The sequence below is a fragment of the Adiantum capillus-veneris genome, chromosome 2 (genome assembly GCF_014529385.1).
Source record: "Adiantum capillus-veneris isolate H3 chromosome 2, ASM1452938v2, whole genome shotgun sequence".
Lineage (NCBI taxonomy): Eukaryota > Viridiplantae > Streptophyta > Polypodiopsida > Polypodiales > Pteridaceae > Adiantum > Adiantum capillus-veneris.
In genome coordinates, this window is record NC_140932.1 from 74,115,070 (window position 1) to 74,130,523 (window position 15,454).

Consider the following 15,454-nt stretch of genomic DNA (forward strand, 5'->3'; position numbering starts at 1 on the left):
TGAGGAGTCAAAACTCAACTCCAAATACACATAATTGTGCCAAGTGTACTAATTGGGTATCAAAAACTGATACTATCACTACCAATGTGATCACCAACTCAACGTCAAAAGCATATGAAACCATCTAGATATATTTCCTATGGCGACGGTACCGAAAGTGGGAAACTCCAGCTAGCTGTATCATCAAAGGTATTTCAACATTCGAGCACACCCCAGCTCAAAGAAAACCTCATGCTATCGACCCTCCAAAGGCTAATGCAGACACAAATGGACTAGCCACTATCTCAGAAAGGGATCTTCCGATCCGAGTCTCAGAAATGGCTGGGAAAAACTGCCAAAATAGCCAAGAATGGCTCCACACATAGTACAGTGGGCATTGTCCCGCAACTCAACGTACATGAGTGAACCGTGCTCAAACAGGCACCAAGAACTGTTGCATGCTGTAAAAGTGATCCCTGCGGGGATATCTGCTCTCAAAAGAGCTCAGTAACACTAGGTGTGCTCACACAAAAATGCATCTGTCAACGCAATTGTGCGCAGAGAATTTGCTGTCGAAATGACTGTCAAATCGCCTGTGAAAGTGCTGTGTCTGGAAACCTGGAGAATCTGTGTGTGAACAGGCTGAAAAACCCCCTGTAACCTATAACATGTAACCTGTGTGTTGGTGTCGCTATGTGCCGATGCCAGGTGTCACTCCTCTATGGTAGAGACATCTCACCCGTGTGTGTGGCAAGTACAACTGTCGATCACGAGAAAATGTAGTCCGCGTGAAATCGGTGTCAGGTTGGATGTCAAAAAATCCGTTGTAATGTGTAAGGATGTCGGACCGGTGCCAAAACGTGAGAGTCAATGTCGATGTCGTCTCTCGCCGTCGTACGGGAGTGGCTAGCCGAATAGCTGTAGATGATGCTCAAAGCTGCCGTCGACGCTCTCTCTCTCTCTCTCTCTCTCTCTCTCTCTCTCTCTCTCTCTCAATGCTGGAGAATAGAGATGCTTGAGATGGAGTAGATATCTAAGCCGTAAAAGTGCACACACACTGTGTGTGTGTGTGTGTGTGTGTGTGTGTGTCGAATCGTAGAGGAAGAAAATAGTGTAAGGGTGGTTTCCCAAGGACACCTGGCCTACATTTCAACATTAAGAGCCAATGTGGCCATAAGTGTCTATGACTGAAGCTAGTATGTACATCCATGAAGCACAATAGCTTCACCCTTGTACAAATCTATTCACCCTAAACCCATTAACTCGATGCAATGTGCAAACTACTCAGTAGCTAAGCTCTTTCTAACAACATATGTTGGATTGCCATTACTATGGACCTTGACAAGCTCCAATTGCTTGTCCATCAATGCAACTTGAATGAGATGATACCTCACCTCAATGTGTTTTGACTTGGAGTGAAACATGGGATTTCTTGTCAAATCCACGGCACTCTAACTATCAAAATGCAAAATTGCAACCTTCTGAATGTCTAAATCTCCCACTAAATGTGCCAACCATGTGGCTTCTTGTTGGCATCTGACACTGCAATGTACTTAGCCTCTGTAGTGCAAGAAGACTTACAATCTTGGAGAGATGATCTTTAAGAAATGGCTCCTCCTGCAAATATGAAAATGTAGCCAGACGTATATCTCCTACTGTCTCTGCAACCTGCATAGTGTGCATCCGTGTAACCAACAATAGATGCATCGCTATTACTGAAGCATAAACACTTGCTCGTTGTACCCTTTATGTATCTAAGGATGTGTTTCACTACTATCCAATGCTACTTGCCAAGATTAGCCATATATCAACTAACCACTCCCATTGAAAAAGAAATGTCTGACTTTGTAGCTACCATAGCATAAATAAGATTGCTTATTGCTAAAGAATATGGCACACTTGCCATTTCTACTCTCCTAGCATCAGATTTGGGAGAATCTTCCTTGCTTAGTTTCAAATATGATGATAGTGGGGTACTCACTGCCTTTTCCCCTTGCATATTGAAATGCTACAATATCTTGTGGATATAAGATTCCTAAGACAACTCAAGAATTCCCTTTTTCTTATCTCTCTTTATACACATACCAAGAATATGATTTGCTTCGCCCAAATCCTTCAAAATCCTCTTAACTCTTTATAAAACCTTGGGGCCGCATAAAAAGTCAAAATTTTGATACTAGTGCCTTGAACCTTGCTTTAAGCCATGAAGTGCTTTCTTGAGTTTGCATACAAGCTTTTCCCTGCTAGGCTATTCAAAACCTTCATGTTGCTTCATGTAAACATCCTCTTCTAGATCGTTGTGAAGAAAGTTTGTCTTCACATCCATTTGAACAAGCTCCATGTCCTCAATGGCTATTAGGCCAAGCATTGTGCACAATGTAGTCATCTTGACCACACACGAGATTTCATCAAAATCAACTCCTTTCTATTGCTTGAATCCTTTAGCAACCAATCTAACCTTGTACTTAGGCTTGGGATCATCAAAAGTAAACTTCCTTCTTGTAAGCCCATTTGCAAGGTAAGGTTGGTTTGCCTTCAGGAAATTCAACCAAGTCCTATGTCTCATTGTTGATAATTGATAAATTGCATGGCCTACCCCACTTGAAATTTTCATCCATTTGCATAGCTTCTTTAGAACAAGATGACTCATTGTAGTCTGCCAGCATAACATAGTCCAACCTAAAATGCTCAAGCCTAGGGCCGTGCCCCCCCCTTGTCTTACCCTTGTTCTGGCATAGTCTCTTTTATGCATTCATTTATAGCTGTTTTTTCTTCGACCTATCTAGATCTAAAAGGAGTACCTCCTAAGCTAGGAGTCCATACTATTCCTCTAATCAGTGGGGTTAAGCTAGTTAGAGGTAGGGCCTACAAGTTGAATCCAAGTATACAGTGGAAATCAAACAAGAGTTAGAGAAGATGCAAGCATCATAGTACATGTGAAGCATTCTAAGTGGATGTCCCCTATGGTGATAGCTCCTAAAAAGTAGTCTAGGAAAATCCATGTTTGTGCTGACTTCTAAACTCTCAACAAAGCTACTATACAAGATGGATTTCCAACTCTGTTCACAGAGAGTGTCCTAGAGAATGTCACTGGGCATGCCATGTACAATTTCATGGACGGCTTCTAACAAATACAATCGAATGGCCATCCACATAGATGACTATATTAAGACAACATTTGCAACTCTGAAGATAGCATTGGGCTTAAGAATGCTCTGTTCACAGAGAGTGTCCTAGAGAATGTCACTGGGCATGCCATGTACAATTTCATGGACGGCTTCTAACAAATACAATCGAATGGCCATCCACATAGATGACTATATTAAGACAACATTTGCAACTCTGAAGATAGCATTGGGCTTAAGAATGCTCTGTTCTGATTCAACTGCATAGTTTATGTCATGTTTTCCCCCCTACTCACAAATCAACTCCGAATATTCATGGAAGATTTTTTGACCTTTTCAGGTGCTCAATGCTCTACACCTCTAGAGGACTTGGAGGAACACCTGGCCCAACTCTTTATTGTAATCCAAAAGTGTTGAGAAGCATGACTCGAGCTAAATCCTAACAAATGTCATTTTTTAGTAACTCAGGGCTGCTAAGGGTTTAGAGTCTATGTGGGCACATACTTGAGCTACCCGTTTCTGACTTTCTATAGATATGTGCACTATTCAATAGCCATGTGAAGGGCTCTCTCTCTCTCTCTCACACACACACACACACACACACACACACACACACACACACACACACACACACACACACACACACACACACACACACACACACACACACACATACTCACTCTACATGCTCCAAGATAAGGAGGGTCTGTGTTTGAGGGTGTAGGAGGCCCTCTTGCGAGGCTGGCTACTGTGTCTATGAATCTTTAATGAAATTTCTACGTGAGTTGTCATCTCTTCTTCTGCTCTAGGCTGATTTTGTCCCTTGCTCTCATCTCTTGGCAAGCAACGTCCACCAACATGCACATGGTAGAAAGAAAGGTTGATGTGGCATTAAAGTCGCTGTGCGCAATAAGAGAGCCTTAGAAATAAATAATCAGCAAGAGAAAATTTAGAACAAATTACTGAGTTTTTAAGACTTAGAGCCAATATCTCTCTTTGTATGACAATGTGGAGAACGATGCCAACTCCACACCATACATTTTTACGGTCTTTTCTTTATATATTTGCACAAGCATCCTCGTCCACAAAATGCATCTCTTTGCATCTGTAAAGATTATAATCTACAAATCCTTCTCCTTCAAACATCCCCTAACTCCAAGTTTCAATCATGTGGTGAGGCCATAGAGATTGTGGGAAAAGTTTGGAGGAGAGATGCCATGAAGCCTCAAGAAAAAGCATAGACATGTGGTAAAAGGTACATTACTACTCCACCATCTGCACAATAAGATGGCCATAACATAGAATAGATAAAACTGCCTTGGAAGCACACAGGAGAGCCACTAGATGGTGTTTTGTGTTTCTATAGGCCAACCAAAATCCTCGCTAGGTAGGGGGACACATCTTTGCAATGCTGATAAGAAAGGGGGCGATTCACCCACACTGACAAAATAAGATGGCCATAACATAGACTAGATAAAACTGCCTTGGAAGCACACAGGAGAGCCACTAGATGGTGTTTTGTGTTTCTATAGGCCAACCAAAATCCTCGCTGGGTAGGGGGCACATCTTTGCAGTGCTGATAAGATAGGGGGTGATTCACCCACACTGACAATGAGCAAATTTTCACCTTGAATTATTTGGCTGCACTCAACCTTTCCATGGTGGCATGCAACGTTTTTGTGGAAGCATGTAATTTGTCTAGCTTATGTGTCTACGTGGACAACTTTGGGGGGGCAATACATTCTAGAGTGTGGTTGCTGCGTGTTCCTGTCTTCGAACCCGCATCCGGATGTTTGATGATTCACGTGTGCCCTAAGTTCTAGCTCAATTTAAAATTTTGAAGGTCGACTCTGGGTAGGGGGCACATCTTTGCAGTGCTGATAAGATAGGGGGTGATTCACCCACACTGACAATGAGCAAATTTTCACCTTGAATTATTTGGCTGCACTCAACCTTTCCATGGCGGCATGCAACGTTTTCGTGGAAGCATGTAATTTGTCTAGCTTATGTGTCTACGTGGACAACTTTGGGGGGGCAATACATTCTAGAGTGTGGTTGCTGCGTGTTCCTGCCTTCGAACCCGCATCCGGATGTTTGATGATTCACGTGTGCCCTAAGTTCTAGCTCAATTTAAAATTTTGAAGGTCGACTCTGTGAGAGACGTGGATCAATTGAACCTGCTCAGGTATATTCGCGCCCTGCAATCGCCCATCTCTGATTGCGATTCAAGCTGTCTGTTGAAGAAATCGCACGAGAAGGTAGTCTCATGCTGTAGCTCTCGTGGTTGAGAGAGAGAGAGAGAGAGAGAGAGAGAGAGAGAGAGAGAGAGAGAGAGAGAGAGAGAGATATTCATTTTAGACGATCCATCAGTAGCTCAATTGGAAGAATTGAGTAGGTACATGGCGATTGTGTATTCAGTTTTCTGGTTCGTCATCTGGAATGAATGAAGAGATCTGCATGTGACTGCATGAAACAAATAGGATTTGGTCCTGTGGTCGCTGTGTTGTGCATGCTTACTTGAACATGAAAAGAGATTAATTTTCTTAGAATTTCCAACATCTCTTGGTTCGTAGTATCATATGAAGCAAGAAATAATGGAAACTAACCTAAATTCTTTTTGCCATTCTTAGATTTTTGGACTGTTTTGGCTTGGTGATGGTGTGATGTACACAATGTTCTCTGTGGCTTTATTTTTTCATCATTAATTTGTTAGGCTGCTCAATTATTCAATCATGGTATTTTCTAAAAAGATTGCTCTTATGCAGATACCTTCAAGAATGAACGGCCCAAATGCCAAGGACTGGGCTCTGCCATCACACCCAAAGCTTCCAAAAGGGAAGAATTTGGCAGTTATTGTTCTTGATGGATGGGGTGAACAGGTACCTGATGCGTACAACGCCATTTATGTTGCCAGTACTCCCACCATGGATTCACTTAAAAAGGTATGTCTCTCTTAACTGCTCAAATTCTCTCAATGTAAACTGATGCTTGTAAGAATCCACATAAAGACGAGGTTACCATAATTTTTTTTAGTGATGTGATTAAGCTAATCACATCTACTTAATCGGAATTTTCTAAGTTCCATTCTCTCATTCAGCTAGTTCTGAATGAAAAAAATATGTTGTAAAGTGTGCAAAGTCTGAATTGAAACTATCACCGAAGTTCAAAGTTGTCTTCTTAATAATTACCAATTTTCTCCCTACAAATGTGAGCAAGGAAGCTCTGAAAAGGTGTTCAAGAGATGATTGGCCCTCAACAAATTCTGAGGGATCATGTAAACACTAAGTGCTGAACAAGGCACTGTTTTTCTTAGATTGAGGTTTTTTGGGTGAGAGTGCTGTTTTTTGATACTACACGCTTGGCCTTCGTTTTCAGTTGGCCAAAATGTGTATAATTCATTCTTGGCCTTGGTTTCTAGGGGGCTCCAGAACATTGGAGGCTAGTAAGAGCTCATGGACCTGCTGTAGGTCTGCCTTCAGAAGATGACATGGGCAACAGTGAAGTTGGTCATAATGCCTTAGGTGCAGGAAGGATCTTTGAACAAGGGTGTGTTTTCTTGAGCATATGCATTTTGTTTAATCTATTTTATTTGTAATCGGATGAGGGAATCACAAATGTGTGTTTTACAGGGCAAAGCTCGTCGATGCTGCGTTGGCAACTGGAAAACTCTTCAAAGGTGCTGGCTTTCAGTACATTCAGGAATGTTTCCCAGATGGTACACTTCACTTAATTGGCCTGTTAAGTGATGGTGGAGTGCACTCACGCTACGATCAATTGCAGGTCATTCTTCTTTCAGTCAAATTTAAACTTTTTGTAGGCTCTTTTGTCCCTTTTGACATGTTTTTGGATTTACTCTAGGGCCTCATGAAAGGCTCTGCAGCTCATGGTGCCAAAAGAATTCGAGTGCATATCCTCACAGATGGTCGAGATGTCTTGGATGGATCTAGCTTTGCGTTTGTAGAGCAATTAGAGAAGGATTTGGAAGAGTTGCAGAAGCAAGGGGTTGATGCCTTACTTGCTTCAGGAGGTGGTCGTATGTATGTCACCATGGATCGCTATGAGGTATGGTGTGGGTGCTTGTTTGTTCAACAATTTACCTTTTTTACACCTGATGATCCAGTGTGATGCTTAATCTTGATGTTGTACCAGAATGATTGGAATGTGGTGAAAAGAGGATGGGATGCCCAAGTTTTGGGAGAAGCACCCAACAAGTTTAAGAGTGGGCTAGAAGCTCTGAAGCATCTGAAGGCAGAAAACCCAAAGTTTAATGATCAGTACTGCCCTCCATTTGTTATTGTGGATGACTCTGGCAAAGCTGTTGGTCCGATAGTGGATGGTGATGCTGTCATCACTTTCAATTTTCGGGCAGACCGAATGATCATGTTGGCAAAAGCTCTTGAATACGATAATTTTGATAAGTTTGATAGGGTTCGCGTACCAAAAATCCATTATGCAGGCATGCTTCAATATGACGGTGAACTGAAGCTTCCTAGCAAATATTTAGTAAATCCTCCAGAAATTGATCGGACCTCAGGTGAATATCTGACCAAGAATGGACTCAAGACTTTTGCATGCAGGTATGTTTGATACTGGTTCGAGACAACACGCCAACAATGTGTATATTTGTCATTAGCATGTGGATCGATATCTATTGTTTACTGACAATTTATGATTATGACAGTGAGACAGTAAAGTTTGGCCATGTTACCTTCTTTTGGAATGGGAACAGATCGGGTTGTTTTGATGAAAAGCTGGAGAGTTACGTTGAAATTCCAAGTGATCAAGGAATTACTTTCAATGAGCAGCCCTTAATGAAAGCCCTTGAGATTGGTGAGAAGGCCCGTGATGCTATTCTTAGTGGAAAATATGACCAGGTAAATCTCAACACCTCATCAATATGGTAACGGGGGTTGGGGGGGCGCCTTCCTTTCTTGTTTCCGGGTTTCTCCCTTCATGTAGTGAACTTGTCTAGCTGTATCGAGTGCAGGTGAGAGTAAATATACCCAATGGAGATATGGTAGGACATACAGGAGACCTCAAGGCCACCATTGTGGGATGTGAAGCAGCTGACAAGGCTGTTAAGGTGACCATCATATGTTTCAAATGCTTGAAGAACGTTTGTTCATTTTGATTTCTAGTTTTGTCAAGGGATTGACAATTTTTTTATCTTTCTTATTCAACTTTGTGTTTTAGCTCTTGATACTAGTTGTACTGGCCTCAAAGAGTCATGCTCAACGGCTTTGCCGTCCATACCATTTTGTTTTTTCGCTGTGCATGCTCGAGATTTTGGTATTAAGGGTCTTTTGTGTTTCCCCCATTGTGAAGGTAGGTGTGTGAAGCTGTGTCTTTAGGCTTAGAATCAAAATGTTGGTGATGCCCACATTTTCTATGAGTACAAACTGACCAATAGCAACTTAATTGTTTACTTGTGGCATTCAGTGGTTGGGTTTAGTATGTGTTTCAAAGACTTTGAGGATTAATTCTTTGTTCTCCACTTATCATTTTCAGATGATATTAGATGCTGTAGAGCAGGTTGGGGGCATCTATCTTGTGACTGCAGATCATGGGAATGCTGAAGATATGGTTAAAAGAAATCCCAAGACTGCTCAGCCTGTACTGGACAAGAATGGAAAGATACAGATACTGACATCCCACACGTGTGCGCCGGTAAGTCCTTGTAGACTGGACTGCTATTTTCAAACTTTTTGGTCTTAAGGCTGAGGCTGTTGGTTTGAAAGGCATAAGCTTACAATGGTAGGTAGGAGAGCAATTGTTTTTTTGTTAGCCTCATCAATAAAAAGTACCAAATGGAGGACTGGGCACTTGGCATTGTGTTGAGAATGTGGGTCTCATGTTAATGTTAGCTTTCTTATTTCTGGAATATGTGATGCATAGGTTCTGTGTTCTTTTGATTCATGGCAGGTGCCAATAGCAATCGGTGGGCCTGGTCTGTCTCCTGGAGTGAAGTTTCGAACAGATCTACCGCAGGGGGGCCTTGCCAATGTTGCAGCTACTATGATGAATTTATTGGGCTTTGAAGCTCCAGCAGATTACGAGCCCTCTCTGATAGAGGTGCTCTGAGTCTTAAGCACTGCACTTCTGACATCAAGCTGTTTAGTGATAAGAACAGCCCCTTGCTATAATTTTTGATGCATGTGACATAAATCAATAAGGTCGAAGGCTAAGCAGCCTCAATTATTTTCACATGCATTGTAATTTTTATGCTCATTCCGAACAAACGGTTGGCTATTACATGGGTGATTCACAATCCAATTTTAATGTGGATTGATGGTGAAATATCCATTTGTTACAAGAGGTGCGCTTTTTGGCGTACATAAGACCTTAGCAAAGCATTGAAATCTTGGGAGCAATTGTGGACCCTTGGATAAAGCTCGTTGATTAGCGCCACATGGCAAGTCGTCGATGACAAACTTATTTTCTTTGTCTTTCTTGTGAGAGGTGCATTAGCTAAGCATTGTCTTATGTGTATGTAGGTGTCTCTGTGAGATCGTTGACATTTGTTTTCCTACTCCTATCAAGAAGGCAGAGTAGTGGGTCGTGCAATCTCTCTCATCCTCTTATGTAGGCCATTGAGGGGGCCCTCATCTGGTTTTGTGAAGTGTTTTTGTTGCTTGGGTTTGGGAGTGAGTGTTACCAATTATGTAGTGGAAAATTGAAGGGACTTATATTTTACTTTGGAGGTGTTAGCTCTAGCAAGCTTTTTAAGCCCAATTCCATGTAAATTTGAAGGCCTACAGTGCGATGAGGTTTGAGTGACTATATTTGTAAGGTTCTTTTTGTTCTTTGCATCAGCTAGTTTTTTGTGGATTGTGCCCACACCCGCACTTGCATATCATAGGGGTCGATGCACTGAAAGCCCCTTGCCTTGACCTCTAGGCCACATTTTGATGAGGGTTAATTACGATTGCAATGTTCTTTCAATGAAAATCGGTTGGGCAAGGGACAATAATAGATAGGATGGATTCACCTTTGTTCCGAATCTCTACTTTTCATTGCAACTTTAGTAATCATTTTCTATTACATTTTGTGAAAAGTCTGACCTCTTCATGTTTTCTCCTTTTGAACTTGCTCTCCCTATATATGTAAAGCGTTCTAGTCACTTTTAGAATAAAAAAATTGTAGGTACATAACAAAATCAATAAAACATTAGCTACATAGGTACTAGTCCATGCGAGCATGTCAACACCACACTTGCACGTCTTATGTGCAAGCTCTGTGGCGTATGAAGTACACCAACAAAAACATCATGTTATGGTTGGCATCACCTCACAAAATGATAGAGATTCCTTTATCAAGCAAAACCATCATCTTTATACAAAAAACGCCCATACTATTGTACCAAATGTAGCCTCCCAAGATTGACATTGACTTTTGAAGAACCTAGTGAAAAGGTTCACACGGCATTTTGCTCTCTTGTGTAGGGCACATTGAAAAAAAATGCAATTTTGTAGAATGGGTAGAATGTGTGTATATTTTTTGGTCATTTTTCGTCGCAATTGTGATGAGGTAAGAGTTAGTCTCCAAGGCTTTGTGTTTTCTAGATGCAAAGGTCATGTCACATACAAAAATCTACAAACTACCACTACATAAGATGTCATAAAATCTAATATCTAACTTTACCAAATGATTCTCATATTAAACTGATCATTTAATGTGGAGAGATAAAAGGGGACCAAGAGTTAGAATATAGATAAGTGCTTTTACACCTATCTCTACCAAGGGCCTACATGAGAGATGATGGCATCTCTACTATGGCTAAAAGAGGGATGGTCTATCCAAGAGCTAAGTACAAGAAGTGCTTTAGGTTCATCTCACGACGGGACCAAAAGAGAGATAGTTTTATCTCATTACAGGTCCATATGGGAGATGGCCTATAAAAGGGCAAGTACACTTAATGAGCATTAAGACCCTAGGGTTTGCTTCATTAAAGCCTCCAAGGGTTAGTGTTAAATGCCTTTAGACCTAGGACATTAAGTTGCATTTGTTAATTTTCCAAGGTGGGAACCTATGCTAAGTAGCTGGTGACTAAGTAGCTTGAGGTGCTTATTGACTAAGCACTATGACTAAGGTGCTTGAGGCAAAAAGGGGGCCTACAAAGGAGGGGGCGAGCCCTAAAGGTAGGGGATGAGGGAGAAGAATATCTCTCTCTCTCTCTCTCTCTCTCTCTCTCTCTAGGCCATGCCCCTTATGGGCCAAAGGACACATGTCAGCACCCTAGGCCTCCTGCTCCCATAAGGTGCTAAAAGGCTATTGGCTAGCCACCTTAAAGGTCCAATGAGCATTTAAATAATTGATTTAAGCATATCTTTTATTAGGAAAGGCAATTTCATTTTCTAGTTAATGCTAAATGATGCTAAAATCCTATTGGGTAGCCTACCAAATGGACCAATGAGAATTAAGCTACATTATCTTAATTCCTATTGGCCAATTGATTGAGAGGCCCAATGAGGATTTAATAAATTTTTTTTGATTGCCAAAGCTTGTGATAATAGGGGTATCAAGGACACTTGTCACAAGGCTACCCCTGTTGCCTTGGATGATCGAGGCCAACCATTGGCCAACTCGAAAAGCATCCAATGAGAGAGTAGTTAGTGTAAGAAGCCCAAATTTGAATTTCCTTCTCTCTCTCATGAATCCCACGCCCCATTCTTGTGTGGAGGAGTTTTGAAGCTCACAAGTCTTCTCTCTCTCACATGCAAGGTGAAGGGAGGTGCCTACACCAACACCTCTTGGCTATGGAGGCAAATCCAACCAAGAGCCAAGCTAAAAGCATGCTAACATCTTCTTAATCTCTATGTAAGATAAGCTATGCTACTTATGAGTGATTATATGTAAGGGGATGAAAGCTTTCTTGTAGAAATACTTCTCCTTCTCTATTCTTCCTCGATCCCTGCCAGCTCTCCTCACCATTTATGGTGTTTGAGGTCTTGGGATATTTCAAGTTCTTGTTTTGTTAATAAGTATGCTATTGGTGGTGCATGAAGCTTCCATCTTCATGGCACCCAAATGATTGAATGAACACAATGATTAATGAGTTCACAAGTTCTTGTTAATGATTTCAAGCATGCTAATGGTTGTTTTGCAGCAAAGTCTTGGTACATGAAGCTTTACATCTTCATGCTATCAAAGAGGTCTTAAAGAACACAAAAGATTGTATTGTACCAAGCTCCTCTTATGAGGAAATCTATAATACAAAAGCCTTCTGGAGGGGGGACCGGCTCCAAGTAAATCCGGTCCTCAACTGTTGTCAAATTCTCTATCTCTCTCTCTTTTACAAGTTATTGGTCATGCCATGTTAATTAGGAAGTGTGTTTATTGTTGCTCTCTCCATCCAAACACTCTCTCCACCCACATGAAGGAATCTCCTTAATAAAATGCTCACAAAGTTATTCTCCTTCCGCTACAATTTAAGTTAATAGGCCAATTCCATTACATAAGCTTTCAAAAAGGTGCATTATAGTGATGCTAGCACTTGCTACGGAGTGAAGAGTAGCTTGTTAGATGTACTTTTGATCTTGCATTGAGGGCAATTTTTATGATTTATTTTTTTGAAAATATACACAAACAATAAACATGCAATGATGACAATTCTTTAGAAGTCTTGAAATTTTGTCACGCCCCTAACAATTACCTTCAAAGATTCTCAATGAAATTTGGTGGCCCGGGGGGGGGGGGGGGGGGTGTTTGTTGTGGTGACCAAATAGTGGAAAAGTATCAAGTTATGGAGTGTGTCCTACATATGAAAGAGCTCAATACTTGTGCGCCTCTCATATTGTTGGAAGCATAAGCAATGCTTCCAAAGTCAAAGTAGTTGCTACTATAATTTTGCAAGTGACTAGGTAGCATGGCCTTGGCAAATGCTTTTTGACTTGTTAAAGCAAGATTAAGGGAAGAAACCTCAAAGGTCATGCATCTCCTAGTGTTGGACCTAAAGTGGGGATTCAAAGTACTGAAGACCAAAGGAAATCATTTCATTTTTAGAAGTGTGGGGTCTTCACATTAAGAGCTAATTGAGCTCAACTTCTAATGCTAGATTTAGTGTTGTCTTTGCTCTTTTTAGTTTAGCCTCAATGAAAAAGCATGTACAAACTTTTCTTTAAGCTTCTCAAATAGAAAATCTCTCTCTCTCTCTCTCTCTCTCTCTCTCTCTCTCTCTCTCTCTCCACACACACACACGTGTACAAATTTACAAGGAGTTTTTCATTCCTTTTTCCTTTGCTCAAATATAGAGTGGGGAATTCTTAAAGGGAAAAATGGTAAGCTAGAAAACAATTTTGATGAAGGCTTGTAATTTCTTCAACATGCCTATGTGATCGTCAAGGTCACTTTGTTTAATGTCACCAAAATTACACTTTTGAGCGGCCATAGTGTCATAAAACAACACGTGGGAAATTTAACCAAAAAGTATTTTCTTTTGGGTGCATTGGTTGTATTCATGGTATGGTTGTTAGCGTGTGTGTGTGTGTGTCCTATCCATCCCTCTTCGCTTCCACATTCATTTTCCTACTTATAAACATATATGCATATATGCCGTATGCTTGTGCATGTGCGCACTGTGAGAGAGAGAGAGAGAGAGGGAGAGAGGGAGAGCTCCACATGGCCTTCAGAGCTGCAAACCTCTTGTTAGGTAATAGTGACACTATTTGTGTGTTAAGGTTGACACTATATTGGGGGCAAGACTATCGTGTGTGTAAGGGTGGGCATTATTTCCAATTGATGTAATCATCAATAATTTTGTTGTTGCAAGATGGCGCTTTTCATGACCATTTGTGACTTAACAATATTCATAGTATCATTGAAATAAAAATTGGTCTAGCAAGGTTTACCGAAGAGTGAAAAGTTGCTTTCATGTTTTTCATATTTCCTACGAACTATTGTAATGTTGATATGGTAGCTCTTTTTGTCTATGCTTTTTATAAGCTCCAAAGTTGGAGCGACTTCTTTCATACTCACCGATTGACTCATATGTGAAGCAATGAGACATATCCGAGAACTTGATGGTAGCTTTTAAAGGTAGATTCAAAGATGGGGAGCAAGTTGTAACTTTCTTTTCACATGTCGAAGGAGCATTTTGCCTCAAGCAGGAGTCAAAGTAGCGTTCTTGCAGAAGCTGAAAAGTTCAGTCGTCGCAAGGAAAGAGGGGCATGGCAAAGAGCCTCCATGTTGCTACATAGGATGCAAAGCCAATTGTTCTCTCCTAGTTCAATCACCTATGCTTGCATCTTGACGACATGTAGCATCATTTAAAAGTTGACATCAGTAAAAATTGACATGAGAAAAAATATATTACAATGAGATGGTTAGGCACGGGCTCTTAGAAAAAAACATTGTATGTGGAAATGCTTTGGTCTACACACTAAATATAGAGCGATGGTTTCTATCCGAGTGTAGTCTCTTGGAATGCACTTACAAAAGGATAATCCTAGCTCTCCTATTTTCAATGGTGCAATAGAAGGGCATCACCCTAGATGCAAATCACTTTTGTCTACAATGCTCCATGCATGTAGCCACCCACGTTTATTGGATGAGGACTGAACTATCAAGACATGGGTCTTGTGGGAGACGATTCCCTAATGGGAGTTCACAAGTAAGGGGCTACATAACAAAAGTTATATAGGATGGTTGGGTGATTATTAAATTAAAGCTAGAATACAGCCAAGAAATGTCTCTTCTTCTCTCTCTGTTTGAGATACCTTTGTATCAACAAGCATAATATTTGCAAAAAAAGTTTTGGCAAATTCAAATCGGATTGTGCTTGTTGTGACCATTGGTTTTCGATTTCGATGCATGAAGCTACATGCTCAAAAGTTCATTTTGAAGGAGGAATTTTGCAAGTTTTTGTAGCTTTAGGCTTGGAAGCTCTTGCATGTTTGGACATTAACATCAAAGGCCACTATTGGCATCAATTTTACGAAGTTTAGGGGGTTCAAGCTTGTATGTGATCGCATGACATCATTATGGCACCGATCAACGACTTTAATCATTACCCGGTGTGCTTCCTTTGCACATTTAGTTAATCAGACCTGGACATCCCTTTTCTTTTTAGTCTTGCAAGAGAGGATATATCATTGAAAACTGTCAAATTAAAGCTTCAAAGTACCTTCTTGCAGATCTTGTAAACAATAAATTTACCATTGTCTTGTCCACACCATTATGGAGGCATAGAGTAGCTCTTATAAGTAGATTGTCGAGGCCATTATACAGCAACTTATGAGAGACTTTTGTCACATTACTTGCAGAGGCAGCCTCCTCTAGAGCACTTATTTGTTTGAATTTTAGCACGTCATCTTAAGAATTTGGTATTGGATAATGATGATGTAATTTTCTCC

The 15,454-nt window shown here is 40.8% G+C and overlaps 1 protein-coding gene across 2 annotated transcripts; it reads left to right on the top strand.

Annotated features, from left to right (window-relative positions):
* The first annotated feature begins 5,137 nt into the window (after positions 1–5,137).
* Positions 5,138–9,482, top strand: LOC147462983 (2,3-bisphosphoglycerate-independent phosphoglycerate mutase-like). 2 transcript variants are annotated; one of them, XM_086486545.1, is made up of 10 exons: positions 5,138–5,289; positions 5,870–6,046; positions 6,523–6,650; positions 6,734–6,884; positions 6,963–7,166; positions 7,254–7,681; positions 7,786–7,978; positions 8,092–8,187; positions 8,613–8,771; positions 9,027–9,482. In XM_086486545.1, exons 2-10 carry the CDS (start codon positions 5,882–5,884, stop codon positions 9,183–9,185), a joined length of 1,683 nt encoding a protein of 560 aa, XP_086342671.1. In that variant the 5' UTR covers positions 5,138–5,289; positions 5,870–5,881; the 3' UTR covers positions 9,186–9,482. The 2 variants fall into 2 exon arrangements, with proteins under 2 accessions (XP_086342671.1, XP_086342667.1); XM_086486541.1 differs by having other exon boundaries at positions 5,205–5,362.
* Positions 9,483–15,454: the final 5,972 nt, after the last annotated feature.